The following is a 26,342-nucleotide window of genomic DNA, read 5'->3' as shown; positions in this document are numbered from 1 at the left end:
CCTCTCATGGTTCCCTTTCCTGCCCCCCTATATTTTATTCTCCTCTTACTATGTCCCATAATGAATGGATGGTGAAAAAATGAGGAGGCAATTGATTCTTTTTTTTTTAAGATTTTATTTTTCCTTTTTCTCCCCAAAGCCCCCAGTACATAGTTGTATATTTTTAGTTGTGGGTTCTTCTAGTGGTGGTACGTGGGACGCCGCCCCAGCATGGCCTGACGAGCAGTGCCATGTCCGTACCCAGGATCCGAACCTGCAAAACCCTGGGCTGCTGCAGCGGAGCGTGGGAACTTAACCACTCAGCCATGGGGCCAGCCCTGAGGCAACTGATTCTTAACTTCTCGGGATAATGTAAGAAATCTGATGACTGAATTGAGTAACATGCTGCGGAAACAGAGATCTCCTAAGCATCTGGTATTTCATAGGCAGGTGTAGCAGAAGCACTCTCCTCTGGTGCCACATTGCATGGTTAAGTGGGCATCGGGTTTACCAGGATGAGCACTGTCGGTTGTTGGGTTTTCCTTATTTTGTATGAGGTAATAAATGGATTAACGCTGTTCTACAAAGATCAACCTGAGGGCGAATGGGTCGCAGGAACCTAAAGACAGACTAGGAGAAAGCAAGGAGAGCAGCTCAACAAGGATAAGTCAACAGATCACATATTCAGCTGTTTTAGAAACAATAATGGCAGAAATGCTGTTCCACTGGACAGGAATATCCGCATATATATCCAGGATAAATACGTATACAATAACTATGTAGGCAGCACTAGTAAAATCTCTCTCATAACCACGGAAAGCAACAAGCAAGCTGTCCAGCAAATGGACTAGTGTTAAACGTGTTCTGCAAGGTAAAGACAATCACTTCGCCTCCAAGTCCAAAGGGCCACTGTCTGGACAGCTGCTACAAAGCAGGATGTTTAAAATAAAGATGTCCACAGAGGAGACTGCCCTTGCTAGTGCCCAGCAGTGGGAATAGACAGATGTGGTGCCTTAGGCAAATTACTGAACTACGCTGATCATCAATTTTTTCATCTATAAGATGAGGAGGTTGGATAAAGTCATTGGATTATTAAGCATACTGTGTAAAGCAGTGTGCCGTCCTGGGTGTGCCACAGAGAAGGAGCTGCAAATAGTCCTGGACCTCATTCATTCAGTCCGTCAGTCATTCAGTCCATCAGTCATTCAGTCCGTCCGTCTACCAGTCACTGTGTGGCTCGTACTCCATGGCAGGCATTGGGTACACAACAGTAAACACAGTTCAGGCCCAGATCTCATAGTTCCCATTCTGATGAAGGAGACAGACAGCGAACCAGGCAGTTATAAAACACTACGATGTGTGTTGTAAAGGGGAAAGTGAAGAGTGCCATGGAAAAAAGAGAGAGAGCTAACAGCTCCCTACCAGACACTGTGTGCCGACACTGATTCTCCTTTACTGTTCACCAAGGCTCTTGGAGGAGAAGAGTTCGGGCTCAGATCATAGCTTTGCAAAGTTTACAGGGCCAGGAACTACCTGTGCATCTTGTCACAATTCAGACCCTGATTCGGTAGGTCTGGGGCAGGAGGGCCCGAGGTTCTGCGTGTCTAACAAGCCCCCACTCGGAGCAGCAAGAGCCCAGAGCTCGGCTCACTGCCCTGGATCACCCCGCCAGCAAGGGGCAGTGCCCGGTTCCCAGCCTGGCTTCGGCCTGACACCAAAGCCTTACGGTCTCTCACAGATCCTGCCCCCAGGCTCTCGCTGCTCTAGAATTCTGATTCCCACACCCTCTTAATTTGGGAAATGCAAATAAAATAAGAGCAATAGGAAGTTGGGTGTTTCCTGGCGCCCAGCTACACCCTAATGGAGAAGCATTTAGGGATGTCCGGGCACTCTCTCTGGGCAGAGAAGGCTCCTGGGACATGGCAGGAAGGAGCTTCTGTAGCTATAAAACCCCCATGTGACATGCACAAGGGTCCCTTCCATGACCTGGCCCTCCTCTAAGACCCGCCCCAGAACTGGAGCAAATGAACACAGAAGTTGTCATCAATGTAATATCCACATATTGAGCCCTTAGATGTGGGCCAGGCACTTAACACTTAATCCTTACTGACCGTACCCAAAGGAACACAGCTGCACAAACGCAGAACCAGCATCAAAACCAGGGCCGAGGAATGTGTTGGCTGATGCCTCATGTGACATTGCTGTCAATTCAGCATTCCGGCTGATTAGGAAAAAGAATGACAGCTCCAGCCCAAAGGGTTCCTACACACTCCTGACACAGCAGCCTGCCGTCAGCCACGCTGACTTACACATGTATAACCATTTATGTAATCACGTGCGAAATGCCTGAGGAAAAGACCCGCCAAGTAGGAAGAAGAGATTCAGCCTTGATCTCATACAATTGGAACAACTTAATTCCTCTATGTCCATTCCTGACCTACTATTTGTTCATGATTTGAGCCTTTCAGGAACATGAACTGTCACTTAAAGGATCATTTACATATAGGACGGAATTAGAAAATACAGCACGACAGCTCACAGAGTAGGAAGGCGCGTCAGGCGTAAACTGTGAGCTGACAGTAACAGCTCTCGTTCATTGATCCTGATCTTCGTGCTTCGATGTACTATCTCATTTAGTCTTCCCAGCAGCCCTCTGAAGGAGCTGATTTTTATTATCCCTGTTTTATAGATGAGGAAGCAGATGCTCAGATAGAAGTAACGTGGCCAAGGCCAGGCAGCCAATGAGTAGGGATGCCTGGGTTTGAACCAGGCAATCTGACCCAGCCCTTATACATCAGTCACAGCCACACGCCAGACTCTGCTGCCTCTCTGCAGAACCAACCATCCAAGCTCTGGCAGGGGAGAAGACGCACATTGCCTGGCATTGTAAAGAAAGGGCTAATGGAGAAAACTGTTTCCAACCAATGAACCTTTATCAACCACTGGGTACAGTACCACAATGTTGTAAATAGACAATAAATGCTTTCTGAGCCCAAATACTTTGCTCAACTAAGAGTTAGCTATTGAAGGGTAGTCATGAGTGTGTGTGTGTGTATGTGTGTGTAGAAATGAGGGGTAGGGGCTGCTGGTTGGAGGGCATGCCATGAGCAAACTCTGCCAAGAATAAGCTCAGCCTCTGTTGGGGAAATTGTGAAAAAACCAACCTGTTGAAAATAGAGAACTCATTCAGTCATTCAGCAAACATTTCTGGAGCACTCAGGACATGCCAGCCACTGTGTTAGGGGTTAGGGATACAAAGATGAGTTAGACACAACCCAAGCCTTCAAATACTTCAGTCTTGGGGGGTGGTTGGTGGGGGGTGGACAACAGGCACAGATTGGGACACAGGCATATGCCGCACAAGCTTATAAATGTCTTAAGAAGGGTTTGGAGAAAGAGGCAAGGGTGCATAGGGGGAGAGCTGAGGGGCAAAGGGAGACAGAAGTTGAGCAAGGACAGTCAGGCCCCTACAGGCATGAGAGGAAGAGGACAGGGAGGCGGGTGGGGCAAGGCGGCTCGTGGCAGCAAGGATGAGGAGATGACAGCAGATGAGGCCAGCTGGGTCAGTGCAGTGATGGGGGTGAACCCTGGCCGGACTCCTCAGTTGCACAAGCACTCAGGCCCTGAGCAGAGGCCCTCAGCGCAATCCTGTTGTAAGATTAACAAGGCAGCTGTTCTCTGCATTTTCAGACAACTTCCAGGAAACACTTTATGCCTTTCTTGTAACTCCCAGTGACCTAGCTGTAGAAAGGAGTAGGAAAAACGGTCACAGTCCCAACATTGCTGCATAAAGAAAGTTTTCCTCCACATCAGAAGTCACTGCATAAAGCTTCACGGAGGCCCCCCATGTGCCGGGCAGGCTCCAAAGTGCTGGAATGCAGCAGTGAACAGAATCTCTGCCATACAGAGCTTGGGTTCAAGTGGGGGCCACAGACACAGCCAACAAACAAACAGATGTGCAGCATGGGAGGACGTGACATGTGCAGGAAAAGACAGCCGGGAAGGGAGAGGGGATGACGTCTGGAGGGCTAGCGTGTGGGAGACAGTCGGGGAAGATCGCTCTGATGGAGTGACAGGGGAGCCAAGACCTGAGGGGGAGGCCGTGAGCAGGTGGCTGGGGCCGAAGAAACTGTCTGAAGTAGGAGAGCGCTCAGTGTGTTCTAGAAACACGGAGAAGGCCAGCGAGGCTGGAGCTGACCAGCGACCAGTGGAGGGGAGAGTGGGGAGAGGGGAGCCCGAGGGGCCAGGGCTGCATCCGGCAGGAGGCTTAGGCTTTTCTGCCTGAGACGGGAGCCTTGGAGAGTCTGAGCAGAGACATCCGTGACAGGGTCTGTGGTGCCCTTTTAGGGGTCACTCTGGCTTCTGCGTGAAGGGTAGAATGTGAGAGTCAGGTGGACAAGGGGAACCCCGCAGGAGGCCCCTGCGACAGCCCAGGCAGACGAGGCCGGAGACCCGGGCAAGGGCGGTAGCGGGTGGAAACTGTAGGATGCGATGTTATTCTGGGGATATTTTGAAATCCAAAAGGATGTGCTGATGGACTGGAGGTGAGAGAAAGTGAGTAATCAAGGATGATTCAGATTCCAAGGTTTCTGGCCAGAGTAACTGGAAAAACTGCCATTCATTAAGACGGGGAAGATTTCTCGAGGTTAGAACGCAAAAGTTTGGTTTTGGACGTACTCGCTTGGGATCCCTATAGGATACACGAGCCCTGAGTTCAGGGCAGAGGCCAGAGCTGGAGACAGTACTTATTAAAGTTAGGATGGTAATTAAAGCCACAGGACTGGATAAGGTCACCGGGGAGTGACGCAGGCAGAGAAGAGGTCTGGTCCTCAGGGCATGCCAGTGTGGGGGGAGGAGCCAGGGGCTGGAGGGGAGCCAGCAGAGGGTGGTACCTGGAAGCCACCTGCTGCTGGGAGGGGAGGAAGCTAAGGACTAGGGTGAACCATGGGATTCAGCAATGGAAGGTCATTGGGGACCTTGACAGAGACCTGCTTAGATGGACTGATGGGCACAGAAGCCTGGTGTTCCCATTAGGGCTCAAGGCTCAAGGCAAAACTTGGGAGGAGAGGAGGAGAAGGGAACAAGAGCGGATGTCTCCTTTAAGGAATTTTGTGTACAGTACAGTCAAGAACGGCACTGGAGAGGGATCAAGGAGGAAGACGTTATTCGGTAGTTCTAGGCGGTGGAAACCTGGACAGAGGAAGAGATTAACTAGGTGCAGGAGAGGAGTGAGGATGGCTGGAGCGTGTCCTTAGCTGCGTCAAGGGGTGGGACCTAGCACACCGGGGCAGGGCGGCTGCACGGGAGCAAGGGCAGTGCAGCCATCAAGAGAGGGAGGGCAGAGCACGTGACGGCTGGATTTGCAGGTGGAACATGGGACCCATCTCTTCCGATTGCTTCTCTTTTCTCCCTGCTGTTTGAATGTAGCAACGGTGCTCTGGCTTCATCATTTCTAAGATGCATCTTTTTCATGTTTATCACTGAAAGTGGAGTAAATCTTAAAATCAATGGAGTGTTTCATCGTCGGTATTTACTCTTTCTCAGTGCTACGTACATTAAGCAGACTTTACATCAAAGGTGACTTGGACCCAGTGAACTATGGGACCTCACTTTACTTTGGTCCCAGCAGAGTCTCCATCGGAGAGGGCCATGCAGGGCCCTGCAGACGTGTTCACCTTGTGAGCTGAGGGGAGAATGTTGACATTCTCAGTCAGAGACTGGGCTGGAGCTCTCTCTGTCACAGAGGCGTGCAGCCCAAGCCTCGACCGGCCCCAGGGGACTGGAGAGCGGGGGAGGGAGGCTGGCCCTCTGCCCACAGCTACTGAGCTGTCTGGGGCGCTGGCTGCTCTTCCCCAGGGGAGTGTGGGGGACCGAGGACAAGGCAGCGGACCCTGGGCCCACACCTGCGCCTGGGCAGACACTCCTGACTCAGAATGACTTCCTCCAGTCAGACAACATCTTGGCCCCACATCCTGTGTGGTAAAGACAAAGAGAAGTCCAACGATCTGAGAACAGGGAACCACGTCACCACAGAGGCGTTGGGGTTCCTTCTCCACTTTGTTGACTGGACCAGCGTGCCTTTATCTCTTGGATGGGGGAGCGGGGGCTCCAGTCTCCTCTGTCGTGGAGTCCAGGAATGCTTGGGAGGTTCCCTCCGTCCAAACAAATAGCTGAGTGCTTACTGTATGCTGTGCTAAGCACTGGACGTACAATTATTAGCAAACCCAGACAGGGCCCCTGCTCTCAGAGTGTGTATCTAGTCAGGGAGATGTGTTATTAAAATAATAACATATGTATTTAAAAACACTTTAAAGAAACTATGTGCCAGGACCTGTCCTAGGCACTCTACAAAGATTAACACCTGTAATTTGTACAACAGTCTAAGAAGCAGGTGCTATTGTCATTACCTCTCCTGTACAGATAAGAAAAACTCAGGCGCAGAGAAGTTAATTATCTCACCCAAGGTCACACAGCCGCACGTGGCAAAGTCAAGATTCCCACCCAGTTTTGCCCGGGAGTCCTAGCTCTTAACCAGTGAGGCCCCACTCCCTCTGTTATTTCATCTAGCTCAGTTGTTCGGAAAACACTCCCTTTGGAGATGGAATTGACTCATTCATCCTGGAAGGAGCGATGTTAGCATCTGACAGGCCAGCGGGCGGCAGCTCGGAGGGCTGGCTGTCCCGAGAGCCCGCTGGGCGCGGGGCAGTAGGTGATTCGCATCAGCCCCTCTGTGGGGGTCTCGAGCCTCCTCCTCACAGCTCGCTCCTCTGCTGACCCCTACTCCCCCCGCCGCACTTGGTCTTTGATGCTGTTACTCGGGCTTTTCAGGCCTCACCAGTGCGGGGCTCAGCACAGTCCCTGGGCCACACTCGACCCCGCCTAGAACCAGCCCCCAAGAGAGGCCGGGTCCGTGTGGCGCGGTGGGGGAGGGGTGGGGCAGAGAGAGACTGGAAACCAGATTTTAAGAACAGAAGCCGCTCTGGACCAAAGCTCCGTCTAGCCTGGCCCACGGAATCGAGTCCGTTGGCTAGTCCAGCGGGCGGGCGAGTTATTCGGGACTCCACGCTGTGACCCTGAAGCCCAGTGCTCCTTCAGCACCTCACACTCCCCCAGCCCCTCGTTCGCGGGCCTGAGCTCCGTGGGCTCCGCAGCACCCCGGGGGCTCTCCTGGCGGGGCGCCGCCGGCTCCCCCGCCGCCCTCGGAGCGGGGCGCATGTCACCCGCTCAGTCCCCCGCTCCTCGGTGAGTCACTTGCGTTTCTAAAGCGAGTTTCGTTTCGGGGTAACCGGGCTGCGCCGCGGGCGCCTGTGCCTGGGTGGCCTCCTGGGGCTCTGCCCTCCACGCCCGTCCCCTACGTCCTCCCCCTCGCCGCGGAGGAGAAGACAGCCCCACATGCAGTGCCTCCTGCGCTTCTTCCAGAACCTGAACCCCTGGACATGCCCACTTGACATCCTTGGGCTCCAAAGCCAAAAATTGGCCTGATTCCCCCCCATTAAGTAAACACCTAGTTTCTAAGTGGAGGACACAAAATTCTGGGAAATTCTCGTGATACGAGCATCTGGTGTGACTAGGACTGCCTCCAGGCGTCTGTTTCTGAAACTGCTGCGGACACGTTATTTCTAAGAAGACAACACTAGTCTCTATTTCACAGGATATAGTGAAGTTTGAGTTAATAATTCAACATGTTCCCTATTCCCATTACAGTAATGTTTTTTCTTTCCAAGATTCCTGTGGTTTCCATATTGGACCAATAGCATGCATTTTAGCTTTAGCTGGGATCGAAGCAGCTGCAGCCCCTCCTCCTGGAGTCCCCTAGCCACGGTGGCTCTGAATTGGGAAATCAGGCTGATGTCAGAGCCATCTCCCCACTCCCCGGTGGCCGCCCAGCTCTCTTGGCAGGGCTCAAAGGCTTTGCCAGAGCTGCAGGCACTTCCTTCAAATGCTAATGAGGAGCTCACAAATGCTGAACAGCAGGACCAAACTAGTTTCTGCCGCCCCGAGCAGCTCGGAATTATTGCCCTACCCCCGCTTCCCCGACTTTCCCAGAGCCCTTCCTCCACCTTCCCACCAGCTGCCCTTCAACTGCCAGACCCGCTGGCTGCTGTAACTCTTCTCTCTGGGCCTGGGTGGCCCCCGTTATCTTTCATATCAAACCCAAAGTCCCGGCTCTCGAGCCCCTTCCCCTCCTTATCAGCTTGTCACAGGCCTCCTTGTTCTCTGCAGTTTCACCAGAGATTCCAGGCAAACCACAGCTTCCCACCAGCCCCTACCAAGGACAGGGCACCCTTGAGGGGGTGCCAGTGGCAACGCCCTTTAGTCTTTGAAATACTCACAATGTTCTTGGAAGATAAGTAGTCCTGTCCCCATTTTACAGATGAGGAAACAGAGACCGGGGAGAACAAGTGACAGAGCCAAGATCGACCAGGGCTGTGGGCATCCTGTTCTTACCACCCAGCTCCTTTCTAGAGGCAGGAGGCATTTCTGACTGGAGGAGGGATGGGGCAACCAAATCTGGATGAGAACAGGGTCCATGGAGGCCCCCAGAGCTGGAATCACTTGAGGGAGACCTCAAATCTGACCCTGCCTGAGGGCCACAGCTTCTTCCCCAGCCCCCCTCCCTCCCAAGACTTGGTGGGGCTTGTCCCCTGGTGCTAACTACAGGGAGCTTTTGTGGCTCATGCTGGTCTCAGTTCCTCCTCTGACATCCCTGCCTGCTTTTTGTAGGTGCACCCAGGTCTAATTTATGAAGCTGGAAGCTTTAAGGAAGCAGCTCTGAGCTCGCTCCTTCTCACCCCACAGTCTCTCAGATCGCCAGGGTGATGCTCTAATCCTGCTGGGGTGCAGAGGGAAAACCTTTAGTTGACTATGGACTATGGGATGCTGTGTCTAAAAACAGTACTTTGATATATGTAAGATCAGCTATAATATGATCTTTCACTGTGATAGTGACAGCAACATTAACACTCCCCCGTATTTGTGTAGTGTTGTCATGGTTTCCAAAGGACTTCTATGCACATTTTCTTACTTCATCTTCGCAACCACCCTGTGAGCTGAACAGCCTGAGTGTTAATCTCACCATTTCACTAAAAGAAACCTGGCACTGAGCAGCCTCACAATTTGCTTGCTGTCCCATAGCTGGTAACTTCAAAGGACTCTGAGGTGGGCCTCCTACTCCAGCAATGTATCCGCTAGACTAAAATAACTCTGCCGAAAGAGATCTGCCTAGCACTCACACAGATATTTCCTGAGGATGTGCTTAGATTAGGCTTTAGAATCACAACTTTTCTCCACGAAAAATCCTTTTCCCTGGTCTACTGTTGAGTCAGTAAAGATTAAGATTAGGGTAGAATTTTCAAGTTAGTAAAGATTTTTAAAAACAGTAACACTCAATGTTGGTGAAGATGTGAAGAAACGGACACACACTGCGGATGGGACTAGAAACTAGTGCATCGCTTCTGAAGGGCAGTTTGATGATAATCATCTAAAAGCTTTTAGAATTATCAGAATTTTTGATGTAGCAAATCCACCCATCTCTAGAAATATTTTTTCCTAAAGAAATAGTCTGCGACTACAGAAAGAAACATGTATATCAGGATGTGTTTACCTCTATGTTATCTAAAACACAACAACAAAACCCTGAAATAATCTGAATATTCTACAGCAGGTTAAATAAATTGAGATCTACGGAGAAGATCGATCCATTTAAATGATGCTATGGAAGAATATTTAAGAATCTGGGGAAATGTTGGCTACATTGTTCAGTGGGGAAAACTAAGTAACAAAACAGTTATGCAATGTGATCTCAATCTGATTGTTTAAAAGATAGCTCTAATTAGAAAGGCAATTCAAACTGTTACCAGTAGTTATCTCTGGATCCGTCCTTCCTCTCTAGCTAGCTTTATCTATCTCTTCCTTCCTTCCTCTCTCCCTCTTTCCCTCCCCTGCCTTCCGTCCTTCTATTTCATACTTTCCAGTTTTTTTTACAATAAACTTAATAAGCGTGTGTTGCATTTGTAATGAGAAAAGAGAGACGCTTCTTTAGATGAGACTGTAAGAATAAGCCACTCAGGAAACACCGCCAGTGGCAAGTGGAGCTTGTGGTCAAGACTGGAAGCAGAGAAGAGGGAACAACTGGCCTATGAGCAACCGAATTGGAAAATAACTATATTCTGGATTGAAATGTCTTTTTTTTTTTTTTTTTTGCCTCTTATCTAAAGAGGATGTTGGGATTCATTTTACAAGAAAAGTCAGCATTTAGGCTTCTTTGAATTGGGCTGGTGGTTTCACCCTAGTGGTTAGATCAGGTGGGCTCTGACTCCCTTCAGACCCTGAGACCCTCTGCAGAGGAGCAAGGTGGCAGAGTCTGTCTCTGGGACCACGTCCCGCCCCACAGTGAGCCCGGAGCCACCCACCCGTGCTCCACTCTCCTGGAAGGCCTCACTCCCCACGCTCTCAACTCATCTCTCTGAGATGTTAGTTTACTTCAGCTCATACATTAGAGCTGGCAAGGTCCTTAGAGGCCCTTTGGTGTGAGAAGGGAGGCCCCGAGGGGTGCCTCACTCGCCCAGCATCTCGACTTGTCAGTGGTGGAGCGGAGGGGTCCGGATGGTAGCCAAAGATTGAAACGGAGGTCTCTCAGCTATCCAAAGGCTTTCTGGACCCAAAGAAATAATTTCAAATGATAATTTCAGGCATTCATGACCAACTACTGTCTAAGCTTTAATTAACTTTAGATTTTTTGTTTCTACCATTCAAACAATTGGGGGAAATATTTCTAAGGGAAAAGAGTTAAGAAGACTTTCAAAACAGGCTGGAAGTGTGGTTGGGCAATGCGTCCTGAGAGGCATACAGACAGTTAGTCATGATGTCATGGGAAATGAAGCGCAGTGTCACCTTGATGAAGAAGAATGCTGTGGGGAGCAGAACTGGCACCCCACACCTCACGAAGAGTCAGGAGATGGTATCCGTGCCAGGGATTACCTAATGAAATAAGCACATGATGGGGGCGAGGCGTGGAGAATAGTCATTATGCCACAGGGCGATCAGAAAGATGGGACCGGTTGATGGGCGGGGCTGAGCCGCTCACTGAGGCAGCACTTGTGGTTGGAGTGTATCTCTCCTCTCCTCCCATTTTCCTCTCTTTATTTCGTCCAACTGCAACTCCTACCTGATTTAGGCTTTTCTTGTAGTCCCAGAAAGGCCACCCTGCCAATCTCAGTGATGTGAAGATAGGGTTGAGAATGGATGGTTCACCTTCAGTGCCCTCAGGATTGAAGTCCAAAGTCTTTTTCATGGTAAACACAAGCCCTTCACAGGTGTCTTGCCTGCATTTCTAGCTTCATCGCTAGCTACTCTCTTTCACACACTCTGAGTTGCCACCATACAGCTCTCCCCAAACACACCAAACTTTCGTACTCTTCTTTCTCTCTGGAGTCTATCCCTACTCCATTATGCCTGGAATAACAGAGACTGGTTAGCTGTCCACTGGACTCCTTTCTCTTCCTCCTGGGCACACAGCCTCCCTTGCAGTGAGCTGTGGCCATGTGACTGAGTTCTGGGCAATGGAATATAGAAAGGATTGGGTACCACTTTCAGGCCAAGGCTGTGGAAATCTGATCCACACAGTTCTTCCTGCTCTTGTCCTTCTGCGGCAACCTTGGAAGCCATGAGTTGAAGATGGCAGAGCCCCAAGAGGAGAGAGGCCTGGCTCATTTATCCCCACTTGGAGGAGAGCCTCCCACCAAACTTAGCCTTGGACTTGGCTTTAAGTGAGTAAGAAATAAACATCTATTCCAGTGCATCACTACGATTTGGAGATTCAGCTGTTGTAGCAGCTAGCTTATCCTTAAATAATCCAACTGGCGCACTATTCATCCTTCAAGGCCCTCTTCAGATGCCCCCTCCTTTAGGAAGCCTCTCCTGACTCCCCCAGGCAGAAGTCATTCTTCCTCCCTGTGATCACAGCCTTCAAAGATGCATCACTTACGACCCCCACCCCCAAGATCTGACTTATTCCTGCGTCTCTGTTTACATTTGGTCATCAGCTCAACGGAGGCAGAGATGTGGATCTTTGCAGTCCTAGCTTCTAGCAGAGTGGGTGAAAGATGGTAGGTACAAGCTATGAAAACTCACCCAGTCACATTATTTGTCCAGCTCACTCTCTGTGCTAGGCACTGTTCCAGCACTGGGAATACAGTAGTGGACCAAACAGATAAAAACCCCTCTCCTCTCCATTTGAAAGGTTGACTTTTTAGTGTTTTAGACATTTGCCTTCCAATGTTTTAAGAAAAGGGATTTAAAGTGGGACTTAAATAATAACAACATTAAAGAGATGAGTGTGTAAGAGGCAGCTGCCAGCTTTGGGTTGTGTCACTTTATAAATCCTTTAAAAAATGCCAAACTAAAAAAAAAAATCTCTGTACTCCTGAAGCTTACGTTGCAATAGGGGAGCTAAATAATAAATAAATACATGTGGAATATCGATACTGGAGATACATGCCATCGAGGAAAATAAAGCAGGGAGGAAGAATGGGGAGTACAGGGTGGGGGCATAGTTTTAAATAAGGAGTCCTTAGAAAGCCCCACTGAGAAGATAGCATTTTAGCAAATGCCAGAAGGAGTGAGGACTGAAGCTGTGCAGGTGTTGGAGGCAAAAGCATTCCAGGCAAAGGACAGCAAGCGCAGAGGAGTGGCGAGGAGGGTGCGTGGCTGGAGCAGAATGAGTGAGGGCAGCAGAGGAGATGAAGTCCAGGACGTTGTGTGTGTGTGGACTGTGGTTTGTACTCAGAGGGAAGTGGGGAGCTATGTCAGTATTTTAAAAATAGAAGTGATCTCATCGGATGCACATTTTAACAGGTTCACTCTGACCATTATATTAAGAGAAGACTGTGCAGAGGGTCATGGCCAAAAGGAGGGAGACAAGTCACAAGGCTATTGTAATAATCGAGGCAAAAGACAATGGTAACTTGGACCATGGCAGTATTTTGGATATATTTTCAAAGTAGGATTTACTAATGGATTAGATGTGGAATATAAGAGAAAGAAGGCAAGAATGACTCCAAGATTTTCGATCTGAGGAACTGGCCTGATGGTGTTGCAATCTAAAGAGAGAAGAAGACTATGAGAGAGGTGGGGTGAATCCGGAATTTAGTTTTGGACTTATGCTTGACACGCCTGTAGTCTCGTGCAAGTGGAGATGTTGAGTAGCTGGTTGGATGTTATGTGTCTGGAATGGAGCGATCTGGGATAGAAATACAAATTTGGGAGTTGTTATCATATAGATAGTATTTAAAACCACAAGACTGGATTAGATCACCAAAGGAAATGAATCAACATTGCCAAGAAAAGAAGTCCAAGGACAAACCTGGGGCACTCCAGGGTGTAGAATTCAGGAAGGCAGGTGAGAGCAGAAAAGAACCCACCCCTTCTGAGTTGCCAGTGAGGTAGGAGGAGAATCAAGACAAGAGTGGTCCTGGAGGCCAAGTGAACACAGCATTCAAGGAGAGAGAGATTAATTGTCAAATCCCACAGTCAGGTTGAATAATGTGAAGACTGAGAATTGACCAAAGGTTTCACCACGTGAAGGTCACTGCTCACCTCTTCCAGAGTGTTTACGCAGTGAAAGAGTGACCGAATGAATGTATTTGACCAGGACCCAAGAGTGCAGGCACTGCGTCTTTGCTCCTCCAGAAAGAGTTTGACGAATATGATAAATGATTGTAGAATTGATTGACTGAAATGCCTTCCCCCGCAGTGTCTGGCCTACCCCGGTTCCTACTTTATTTTCCTTGGAATTGTAGAGGGTGGGACACTGAACAAATTTCCCAATCGCCAGAGGCCAGGCTGTCTGGAAGTGGCCGGGGTCCTTTTGCTGTTCTGTTCCACAGAGCCACACAACACCGCAGGCCCTTCAGGGCAAAGGAGTCACCCACATCTAAAGAACAAATACTGTCACAGGAAGACAGCTGCCAACTCACTCAAAGGAATGTCGTTCATTTAGTCAAGCTGCTGGGAGAAACCACATTCTTGGGATAAGGAACTCATAGCATCGTTCAGTAAAATATTTTCTTGGAAATTTTGGTGCTTTAGGACATATTTCCATAAGATACCAGTGAAAAATGTAAGTGGAAAACAGCTGGACCTTGGTGCCTTGTTCTCTGAAAAGAAGATTCTCCTTGGGGCAGTCATTCTGTAGTAGATGCATTTCTTGAGTACCTACCAAATACCAGGAACCATGCTAAGAGCTAAATGAGCATTTAGCAACCTGAATCTTCACAGCCACCCTACAAGAAAGGTATGACAGTGTCATCATTCCCAGATTATAGATGTCATAGTAATAGATTACAGATAATGAAACAGAGGCTTGGAAAGATCAAAGAGACATAATTGGGACTGAGTATCTTCCCTAGTGAGGGACCCTCAGGAGTGACCTGATCCCCATTGGGCAAACTGTCACTGGACAGGATGAGAAAGTCCCCAGTGCTATTTCTAGAAGTCAGCCTTTCCTGGGAGGAAACGTGGGCATCGGCTGAGGCATCTGGGCCTGGGAGGTGGCACCCCGAGAGCTGGGGTGCAGGTGAGGGGTGTGAAGACTTCTGAGAGAAAGGAAGGAAACAAATAGAATGTTTGCTGAGCTTCTATCATGCATCAAACACAGTCACAATTTATTTTATCCTCAGACACCTTTAAACTAAAAAATTATTAACTCCATTTTATAGGTAAGGAACCTAAAGCTTAGAGAGGGTAAGTAATTTCTCCAGGGTCACACAGATATTAGCAAGGGGAGAAGCCAGAATTTGCCCATAGGGTTACATGATTTCAGAGGCTGAGCTCTTTGCACATTCCCAAAAGAACTCACTGGAGAGATGGCAATGAGAGCTTTCTAAGAGATGGATCTACTGAAAGGCGGCCATTAAAGAGAATTGTCTCATTCAGTGGACAGCTTTCCCTGCCCATTCTTGTCAGTGTGTGTGTGGGGGGGGCAGTCCATTCCTCTTATTCAGGGAGCAAGTACTCCATTCTCATGGCCTCTTTAGGGCCATTTGCTTCTCTTCCTTTTCAACCAGTGATTTCCCTGCTCCTGCGAGCCCCTCTGACAGGGCAGAGGGAAGAGGCAGAACGCTAACCACCCCCTTAGGTAACTTTCGGGAAATGTCTTATTGGGGATATGGTTGAAACAACTGGCTACCACGACATTTTACCCAATTTCATCTGCCTGAATTATCTGGAACCCACATTAGTTCTGTTAATTGGCCCCATGGTGGGTTCAGCAAGAGGTCACACACAGGACACAGGGCCTTTATCAGCTGTAGGCTCCATCTTAGAAACTCACAGGCCCAACCAAGATTGTGGCCATTCAGTTTTTGGTTGTTCAAAAATTGATGATGGTCTCCTGTAACTGACTCACCCAACTCTGGTCTTCTGGAGAGAATCATGGGCTCTCAGGGCTCAAGTCCATCAGGAGCCTATCTGGACTTACCCAGTCTGGGCCCTGAGCCTGGGAGGGAACTCCCTCTCCAATATGCCCGACAGATGCCCTGGTCCTTTGCCGCAAGCCCTGCAGCGATGTGGGCCTCACCCTCACCAGGCAGCCCTCAGGCCTGCGGCCAGAGGGACGTGTTAGAAATCTGTTTCTACATTGAGCCAAATCAGCCTGCCGCTGTGGCTTCCACCTATTTCTGCTCTGGAGCTACTCAGAAAGCGTCTACCTTCTACACGCTAATCCTTCAAATATCTGAAGACAACACCCTGTCTTTTTTCTGCTCCTCCACCACCCAAAGTTTAAATGGATAACAGTAAACTTTATTTTACCTTTTTAAAGCAAGTAAAAAGGAAGACATTACCAATATCCTGAAGGCCCCATGCACCCTGTCCGGTCTCAGTGTCTTTAGACTATGGGATCCCAAAGCCGAGGAGACCTCGGTGGAAGCGTTTGTAGCGCAGTGACTGACAGAAGAAAGTGGCAATCACAGACTAAAGTTTAAATGTGGTGAACATTTACAAACAGTGTCTATAAACCATGTGACTGTGGGCAATTTATCCAACCTTTCTGAGCTCCATTTCCTCGTCTGTAAAATGGGAATAATAATCATACTTACAGCGCGCGCTGTCGTAGGGATTAAACTGGACAAGGCTCCTAAATCATGAGCTCTTGGAACTTAACTGTTCCCACTGTTTTCTCCCCGCCGCCTCGCAGACGAGGAAATGGGCCTAGAAGGGGGTGAGGAGGTTTGTTCGAGGTCGCAGCTAGTTACCAGCAGAGCAGAAACTGAATCCCAGACCCCTGCTCCCCACCGTTGGTGCCCGCAGCTGTCTATCTGCCTCTGCAGATTACAAACTGCCCCCTCATCCCACAGTGCCCATTACACCGGGAAGCCTCTACCGATTACGACGATAAGCGCAGTGAGCCTGAGTCTGGCTTTTGGCCACATGGGAAAAGGCAGGGAGGGCGATGGAAGACACTGACTCCCCAGGAGCAGTTAAAGGTGAAAGGTAGTTCTAGGCGTTGCCCACGCCAGGATGACCCTGAGATCCGAGCTCCCCTGACATTTGCATTCCAACACAGCCACTTGACCCGCCCAACCCCGCCCTCGGGCGGCTCCCGCAGCCTCGGGGAAGCAGCTGGGCGCCCGGAGCCTGGAGGCCCGGCGCGGGCGCCCAGCTTGGTGGCGGGGGGCGGGGCCCGAGCCCCGGCTGGTCGAGGGGGCGGGGCCTCGCGGGGGGGGGGCCCGCCCAGGGGCGAGGCCTCGCGCAGGTGCGTCGAGCGGCTCGGGTTTCACTGAAACTTGTGCGACTCTGGGGAGGCGACCGCAGAGGCTCCAAATAGGGGCGGGTGGGAGGGTGGCTCTGTCTCCGCGGCGAGAGCACTCTGAGTTTCGGATCGGTGGCGGCGAAGTGCGCGCCCGTCGGGCGTCGGGGCTGCTGGAAGGATGCGACGCCCGAGCGCAGCGTGGCTGCTGGGGGTCGCCATCCTGCTGGCGGCCTCTGCCTCCTGCAATCGCACCCTCCCAGGTGAGGAACTTGGCCTAGGGGGTCTCGTGCCACCAGGGAGCGGGGGCCCGGGGACCCGGGCACCACTGGCAGGAGGTGGAGGCGGGGCAGGTGCGCGAAGGGTGTTCTGCTGCCGCCGCCGCCACCGCCTCGCTGCAACCCGCAGCCTCCGCTCGGCGGCTTTGCTGGGGGCTCCCTGCGCCGGGGAGCATCCAGCTGGGACAGCCGCAGGAGGCAGAAGTCGGCGGAGAGGAAGAGGAGGGAACGGAGAGCTCGCGAGTCCCGGGAGGGCTCAGCCTCCCCCTACCCCGGGGTGGTTTCTTTGCAAACACCGAGTCATTAAGGAGCTTTTCAGGCACCCTGGCGACGTCCTCCGGGCTGGCCCCGCGGGACCTCTGCAGTTAGCGAGGCGATGGCTCCGGGGCGGGGTGGAGTGGGTGGGAGTCCGCGCCTGGAACCTTCTACCTCGCTTTTTGCGACCCCTTCTACCTGCGAGACCCCTCTTTGGGGTCGGCCCACGGCGTTCGCGACCCGGCCGGGGCCCGCAGCTCCCCTGGCGTGGTGGAGGGGCGGCCCGCTGGCTTCTCGGGGAAACGCGCGCTCGGCCTCGAGTTCTAGGCCCGCAGTTGGGCGTTACGCGGGTTTTCGAATGGAACTTCTTGGACCCTGCCTCGCATTCGACCGGGTGACCTTAGGGCCCTGGGGTTCGGGCCCTTGCACAGCACAGGGAGCGTGCGCTGGCAGCCACTCAGGTGTGTAGGCCGGAGGCCGTCAGCCCCGGGCGCAGACCCGGGCGGGGGCCGGCTTGTGCGCGGTGCCAGATGCGCGGGCGGCTGCCCCGGGGGTGCTCGAACCTGCCCTGCCGGGATGGAACCTGCCGGGCCTGAGCAGGCCTCTGGGGGCGTGGAGGAGGTTTGGTCCGGCATCGCGCTTCTGTGATGCTAACCGACCCCCCGCGGTTTGGGGCAGCCACGGTGGCCTTAAAAGGGAAGTTTTAATTTCCATGCGAGATTTGCAGACCTGCTGTAAAAGGCAGTTTCTCACTTTTATCCTCTTCATAAAGATATCGTAAAAAGAGCGCATCACTGGGAATTTGAATTGGATCGACGAATATGATTCTTTTGCCCCTGGAGTTAGAGAATAGGCTGTTATGCTGTATGCTTGAAAACAGCACCACTGTATACATTTTGTTGGTCAGCATCAGAAAAGGCATTTATTTCCGGAAAGTATTGAAACTGGTGAACACTTCTCCATTTGCCTTTCTCTTTTAAAGTTGGAAACGTAAAATTCAGCAGCAAAACTTAGCATGTGCAAACAGCGTTAAAAAATTGTGTGGGTGTAGGTGATTGAACGCTTTTAGGATTCAGACGATTCCTGTAGGAAGCCAGCCCTGAGTACTCGGATTGTTCTTGTTTATTTACAAAGTGAGGAGCCGGGGCTGGGGCGATTCCTGGGGTATGAGGTGAGCTTGATTTAACAGCAAAAAAATCAAATTACTTGTTAACCAGAACTATGTAACATTGCACCTTGGGTTTTCTCTCTCTCTGCAGACTTGTATTCCTTTGCTGTTAACTTTACTAAAGGGTTGGCTAAGTCATGGTGAGACTTGAGGTAGATGGAGCTTCCTCCCAGCTTGAAACTAGGTTGATTTTAAGAAATCCGGCATCACCAGAGTTCGTCTGCCCCTCGGCGCCGTTTTGCTCCTCCCCTTTCAGCCTGACGCCCAGGAGTGCCCCTCAGTTTGCTACAGGGCAGATATTTGGTTTGATTTTTCTTCCCAAAGGTCTCACCCCAAAAGACTGTCTCATGGCAGGAACCTCAGCCTGGAGTACAACTGCCTCATTTTACAGACGGGCCGTTGAATTGGTGCCGGGCAAGGAAAACACTCCTCATGGCCCCTGCTTTCTTTCCCATCGCAACAGTAATTGATAATTGTTGGTGTAAATGTGTTACTCGGTCTCCCCACTGGATGATATAGTCTGGGAGGCCAGGGGCCCTGGTGTCTTCGCCATCGTCTCGGTCCAGCACAGTCTCGTTATCTAAAGGACCTCAGTAAACACCAACTGAAGAATGAACTGAGGGCACTTGCCCAGTGACCTCACAGATCCATGGCCATTTGGCACTTAAGTCAGCTTGTTTCAGGTACTTCTGTCTTTCTACTGTGTCACAGGCCAGGGAGGCCCCCAGTGATGCCGTCATTCCATTTTTCTTTTGGAGACTGAAATTTCTGTTCTCTTTGTAATTGGTTTTTAATTATACAAGTGATATGTGATCACTACAGAGGAAAAATAAGCCGAAAAAGGGAGGAGGGGGGAGTTTAAACAAATCACCTCAGTACCCAAAGTAACCCCTGCTAACATTTTGATCTGTATCCTCTCCCATGCTTTCATAATCCGTGCGTAGAATATCTGTTGAAAAATCCAGAAAATCTTTTTATATAAGTTTGGGATTATATAAACATCAGTAGCATGTCAGTAAATATAAAACACTTTTAATGACTCTAAAATATGTTATAGGAGGATGTATCATAATTTTTAGATTGGTCCTCTGTTGATGGACACAAGAGGATATTTCCAGTGTTTTTTTGATAAGAGAGAACACTGTAGCGAACATGAAGATGGGACTTTCAATTTGTATTGGGTCCCCTTGCTTGTCCTGTAGTTACTAATTAACCTCGTTGGTGATGTCTTAGTGGAGTCTGTGTTTGACTTTCTTATAGCTTTATTAGCTGGGCAAGTGTTGAGAGGAAAACAGTCCTCCTGAAAGAACCCATGACAATGACGAAGTGTACCCAGGGAGGGGGCCAGCCACTGAAGCTTTTTATTTTTCAGTCTGTGCTCCCAAAGGTCAGGAGCACAAGAAAGCTGGGGGTGAGGGGAGAGTAGAGAAGAGGATACCAGTAGAGAGTTAACACAAAAATACTCGGCTCCACAGTAGAGTTGGTGGGTTCCGTCGGCTGCGGGAAGATACTTAAAATAACAAAGGACAAGTGGTGTTTTTAAAATTAAAAGTTTTACGTACTTTTTTTCAAAATTGTACAAATTAGAAGGGTCTGAAAAAATGAAATTCCCCATTCTCTGCCCCCTGCAATCTTAACAGACCTCTCTGCACAAATATATATTTTATAACATTAGAAGGACCGTACTGTACGTTGTCTTAACAATTTTTTGTGTGTGTGTGAGGAAGATTGGCCCTGAGCTAAACTCGGTGCCAATCTTCCTCTATTTTATGTGGGATGCTGCCACAGCATGGCTTGATGAGCAGTGCTAGGTCCGTGCCAGTATGTTGTGACTATCTTTCCATTTTGATATTTATTGAATGGTGTAGCGTCTCCTATGAATGCTAGGGACTGTGCTGGGGAGGGGGTAAGTTAGGAATGGGGGCTGGGGAACAGTGCCTCTTTCCTGTTTGTAATTGGGGCAAGGGGTGCTGCTTTGAGCATCTGTGGGTGTGTGTATTCTTGGTACTTGGGCAGTATTGTCTATTACAGCCCCCAAATGGGGATGCTTTTGCAGCCAGATACTTTATATGTGTTAAACTTCATATGTGCCTTTACTTTCTTCTCCACCCTATGAAATAGGAATGATGCTACCTGGTTAGACAGTTGGGAACCAGGACAGCACTGGTCCTAGGCGAGTTCTGTGAGTGGTATAGGACACTGTAGGGGGGAAAGTCTAGGTGCTCTGCTGACAGGGCTTCAGGCTCCTTTGAGCAGCATCTCGACATTTCTCAGTGTCATATCTTAAAACGTAAGCAGCATGCTGCTTGTGTGCACTGCGGCTGCTACAACAAGCACAGTTAACATGAACAGTATTTTTGACTGAGACCAGTCACGATTGTATGTTGGAATATTCTCAGGAAATGTTTCTTTCTTTCTCTCTCCCTCTCTTCCTTTCTCTCTCTCTCTCTCTTTTTTTTTTGGTATTTCTTCTCTTTTTTTCCTTTTACATTTTAGTAGTCTTATTTAAAGCAGATTTTGATCTCTCTTTACATAAACTTTCCTGACCTGGCATGTGCTTGTTTTTATGGAAAATTGTAAACAAATGAAAGTAAAATATTATCGTGAATCCCATGTGCCCCTCGCTCAGCTTCCATAATTACACCCCAGCCTATTCCTGCCCTCCTCTTTGTGACTCTTTAGCATCTTTCTTAAGACATGATTTGCATACCACATAATTCAGTGACTTTTAGATTATTCACAGAGTTATATATCCAGCACCACAGTCAACTTGAGAATATTTTCATTCCCCCAAAAGAACACCCCCCAGCCCTTTGCCTTTACCCCCCAATCTGCCCATTCCCCAGCTCCTGGCAACCACAAATCTACTTTTCGTCTGGATTTGCCTAATCAGGACATTTAATATAAATGGAATCAGACAACACATGTTCCTTTGTGACTGCCTTCTTTTACTTAGCGTAGTCTTTTCCAGGTTCATCCATGTTGTAGTACCTGTCAGTACTTCATTTCCTTTTATTGCCAAATAATACTCCGTTGTGTGCATATACAACGTCAGTTGATGGACATTTGGAGTATTTCCACTTTGGGGCTCTTGTGAATGGTGCTGCTCTGAACGTTCACATACAAGTTTTTGTGTGGACGTGTTTTCCTTTGTCTTGAGTAGACATTTAGGAGTGTAATTGCCGGGTCGTGTGGCAACTCTGTTTAGCCATTTGAGGGACTGCCAGACTGTTTTCCACAGTGACTGCACCATTTTACATTCCCACCAGCAGTGTCTCGGGGTTCCAATCCCAGTATTATTTTGAAATAAACCCAGGTACAATTTTATCTTAAAATATTTCAGTATTCCCTAAAATATTTCAGTAGCTCACCCATCTGTAAGTGCTGTCCTGTTGGGGTGCTTCAAAATTGGTCACCTGCTAACTGGTTTTGAAAAACACATAGGTGGGTCACAAAATCAATGAGGAGGGTGATGACTGGCTTTTTATAAGAATGGAATAGAATACAATAGAAAGTATCAGAATGTACCCTGCATAGAAGGGTGACTATTATTTTGTGAAACTTTTTTTTTCCATTATGGACATATGTATTGGAACGAGGTTGCCATACAGAATATGTTTCTTACTGCAGGTTATAGTCAAGTATTTGAAGAGCACAGTAATATGTAGGAATATTATTTTTATTAAAAAAAAAATTTGTTCTTTGAAAAAAAATTTTAAAGAAATTGGAACACGAGGTAGGTCTGCCCTAAGTGTTAGTCTCGTGTGCCGTAACAAATTGCCACAAACGTGACTTAAAACCACAGAAATTTATTCTCTCACAGTTCTGGAGGCCAGAAGTCCGATCTCGAGGTGTGGGCACCTCTGAGGTCTCAAGGGGAGAATCATTCCTCACCCCCTCCAGCTTCTGGTCCTTGGCTTGGTCCTTGGCCTTGCTCCAATCTCTGCCTCCATTTTCACATTGCTTTCTCCTCTCTGTCTTCTCTTCTGTCTCTCTCACGTTTCCCTCTGCCTTCTCTTATAAGGACACTTGTCATTGGACTTAGGGCCCACCTGGGTAATCCAGGATGTCTTCTCATCTCAAGATCCTTAATTACATCTACAAAGACCCTTTTCCAGGGCTCTTTTTTTTTTTTTTTTTGGCTGGGAAAGATTCGCCCTGAGCTAACATCTGTTGCCAATCTTCCTCTCTTTTTTTTTTTCCTCCCCAAAGCCCCAGTGCATAGTTGTATATTCTAGTTGTAGGTCTTTCCAGTTCTTCTATGTGAGCCCCTGCCCCAGCATGGCTACTGACAGAAGAGTGATGTGGTTCCATGATTGGGAACCAAGCCTGGGCCACCGAAGTAGAGCGCACCGAACTTAACCACTAGGCCCTGAGGGCTGGCTCCAGAGACCCTTTTCTAAATAAGATAATGATCATAGATTCTAGGGATCAGGACATGGACATCTCTTTTAGGGGTCACCTTTCACCCCACAACACTAAGTGAAAAGTAAAGTATTGATCTCTACACCTTCTAATCGTCTACCCAGGCTAACCCCTGTTAGCTCTTAATAGGAAAGGCCTAGGAGAGGCAGTAATCCTGCTGAACCCGGGTGCAAAGCTGGAAGAGGAAAAGGTGATGACTAAGCAGAGAAATGATGACAAACTCCTGAGCAGGTTTGACATCCTCCCTGGCATACTGTTTGGCAGTTTGCCCTGTTTTCTCTGCTCAATGAAGGCCTACTGCCTCAGAATTAAGTAAGATCCTTCAGTGTCCTCAATTTGTCCCTCACTTTCTTCTGCAGGTCTGTGAACACTGAATGTATGCCGCTGATTTGTTGGTGGTTTCAAAAGTTTAGTTCGTGATATGGGGATGGGAGCGTAAATTGTCAGAGCTTGTCTTGGTACTTGCTTGCAAGTCAGAACACAGATTTGTCATTGGTGTACCCAGCCATCAGTGATCTTAAGACCAGAAGGCTTGCCTGCCAGCTGGCCTCCATGGGAGCGTCTGCAAGAGGCCCACACAGAAGCAAGCGTGTCCCTCCCTGCCTCAGGCAGTCCTTCTGGGTGGAGACGGAATGTCCCTGGTGCTCCTGGGGCTCTCCCTGTGTCAGCCTGTGAGATAGGGAGTGACTGATAGGCCAGGCGGATCCTGTCTCCTGGCCAGAGTGAGATGGATGGTCGTTGTAAGAACAGTTGGGAACTAAGGAATGTGGACGGTTAGTAAAAATAAATGGAAATATTGTCAGTTTTCCCTAGATTCATAGAAACCAGTGTTATATTCCACAGGTACCCCACCACCCTCCAGTTAAAAAAAAATGCTTATTCTAAAAAACAAACAAACAAGACCAGACAAGAATCCCAATAATCCCATCACCCAAAGAAAGCCCCTGTAAGCGGTTTGTGTGTTCCTCCTGTCTTTATCTAAAGTACTTTTATTTGAACAAGCCAGCATTACTGCTGAAGCGGTGATTTCTGAATGACCTTGTCTGCCCTCTCTTTCTTGTACAGGAACCAATAGACTCTCTAAAGGAAGGAGCCTCATTGGTAAGGCTGAAAGCCCCGCTCACGTCACCGGGAAAGGAGTTACAGTGGAACCAGGCTTCTCCGTGGATGAATTTTCTGTCTCCGTCCTCACGGGAAAGCTGACTACTGTCTTTCTTCCACTTGTCTACACAATTGTATTTGTGATTGGTTTGCCAAGTAATGGCATGGCCCTGTGGGTTTTCCTTTTCCGAACCAGGAAGAGGCACCCCGCTGTGGTTTACATGGCCAACCTGGCCTTGGCAGACCTCCTTTCTGTTATCTGGTTCCCTTTGAAGATTGCCTATCACATACATGGCAACAACTGGATTTACGGGGAATCCCTTTGCAAGGTACTCATTGGCTTTTTCTATGGCAACATGTACTGTTCCATTCTCTTCATGACCTGCCTCAGCGTGCAGAGATACTGGGTCATCGTGAACCCCATGGTGCACCCCAGGAAGAAGGCAAACATCGCCATCGGTGTCTCTTTGGGAATATGGCTGCTGATTCTGCTGGTTACCATTCCTTTGTATGTCGTGAAGCAGACCGTCTACATTCCAGCCCTGAACATCACCACCTGTCATGATGTTTTGCCTAAGGAGGTGTTGGTGGGGGACATGTTCAATTATTTCCTCTCTCTGGCCATCGGGGTCTTCCTGTTCCCAGCCTTCCTCACGGCCTCTGCCTATGTGCTGATGATCAGAACACTTCGATCTTCGACTGTAGATGAAAACTCGGGAAAGAAGAAGCAGAGAGCCATCAAACTTATTGTCACCGTCCTGGCCATGTACCTGATCTGCTTCACTCCTAGTAACCTTCTGCTTGTGGTGCATTATTTCCTGATTAAAAACTGGAGCCAGAGCCACGTCTATGCCCTGTACATTGCAGCCCTCTGCCTCTCCACCCTCAACAGCTGCATCGATCCCTTTGTCTATTACTTTGTTTCCCAAGACTTTAGGAATCATGCAAAGAACGCTCTCCTTTGTCGGAGCGTCCGTACAGTAAAGCAGATGCAAGTATCTCTCACATCAAAGAAATTCTCCAGGAAGTCCAGCTCTTACTCTTCGAGTTCAACCAGCGTGAAAACCTCCTACTGAGTTGTCCAGCTCCTCCCACAGAAGTTTTGCAGGATGATCTGGAGGCTGCTTGGTGTTATGGGGATGTTTCCATTGTTTCCTAGCCGAGCAGGTCCACCACATACCAGGTATCTGCAGCACCTCTCAGGATTGCTGGAAGCTTCCTTGTTTGCATGAGGAAAGTCCCCCAAGTTCACATAGATGTCACTTTCAGAATTCCTCTACTCAGATGCTCCCAGAAACAGAGCTGATAGAAGCGGACTTTTCTGAAGGTGGTGACAAGACAGAAACCCAGTGACTTGCATGAACTAGTCTTGGCATGAAGACTAAGTTCTTAGCTGAAACTCCAATTCTTTTATATCTGGGGTCAATCACAGCCTTGTTAGGGCTTAAGAGCCCTCAGGGATGGTCGGTTCAGTTGACTGACTTTACAGATGAGGAAATTAAAGAGGTGAAGGAGGTACCCAGAGTCAGGTTTCCAACCAATGGCAGAGTTAGGATTGAACAGTAGAATGTGAATGGTCAGTTGGGGTCTTGGTCCCCTCATCGAAATCATTGTGGATCTTGTTAAAAAATGCAGGTTTGTCAGACTCAGGAATGAGAGCTCAGAGTCTGGGAACAGAGCCCAGGAACCTGCATGTTCACAAGTCTGCCTGATGCTCTGGCACACCGAGGCTGGAGAACCGCTCGGCTGGGAGCTGCTTTCACTCCACAATGTGCTGTAGTAGCTGTTGAAGAGAATCAAAGAAGGGCTCTGTTTCTCTGTGATGTTCAGCTTGTAATGAAATCTGTTTATTGACTTATCAGGACTTTCAATTACGTCTTTATTAATCCTTTGAGCTTTTGTATGTGTCATTATCACATCAAGGAAAACACAATGAGGATTTTAAATGTGGAAATACAAATGTTGTGTAACTTTTTTACTGACTTTGGTGAAATCTTCAGGTAGTCTGAGTAACATGCTGTTTTGTAACTCAGAGTAACATTTACCGTTTAGTATTTAAAAAAAATTATTTTTGGACTATTTATTGTCAGTTTCATTCGCTTAAGTATGAAATTATAAAGACTTCACTGGGTTTGAACCACATCTGTTTGGAAAAGAACACTGAAATAGATTGATTTGCAATGTATTTAAGAGGGACTTGAATCCAAGCTGACTATACAACTGTTGTATTTGTGACTTTTTAAAATAATTATTTTATTGTATGATTTATAAATAACACATGGCTTTTTTTTTACAACTTATTTCTGAATTGCGTGTGTTTTGTTTCTTGTTTTTGCAGGAGGGGGAGGGAGATGGGAAGCAATACATTACTCTTCTAACAAGAAACGAT

At 48.7% G+C, this 26,342-nt stretch overlaps 1 protein-coding gene across 1 annotated transcript; it reads left to right on the top strand.

Moving 5' to 3' along the window:
• Positions 1–16,695: 16,695 nt before the first annotated feature.
• F2RL1 (F2R like trypsin receptor 1) lies at positions 16,696–26,253 on the top strand. The gene is made up of 2 exons (XM_070569795.1): positions 16,696–16,989; positions 23,918–26,253. The coding sequence occupies exons 1-2, from the start codon at positions 16,908–16,910 to the stop codon at positions 25,027–25,029; spliced, it is 1,194 nt and encodes a 397-aa protein (XP_070425896.1). The 5' UTR covers positions 16,696–16,907; the 3' UTR covers positions 25,030–26,253.
• Positions 26,254–26,342: the final 89 nt, after the last annotated feature.

Source organism: Equus przewalskii, chromosome 13 (assembly GCF_037783145.1).
Source record: "Equus przewalskii isolate Varuska chromosome 13, EquPr2, whole genome shotgun sequence".
Classification (NCBI taxonomy): domain Eukaryota; kingdom Metazoa; phylum Chordata; class Mammalia; order Perissodactyla; family Equidae; genus Equus; species Equus przewalskii.
The sequence above is the reverse complement of the archived record's forward strand: the minus strand, read 5'-3'. Positions and strand labels throughout refer to the sequence as shown.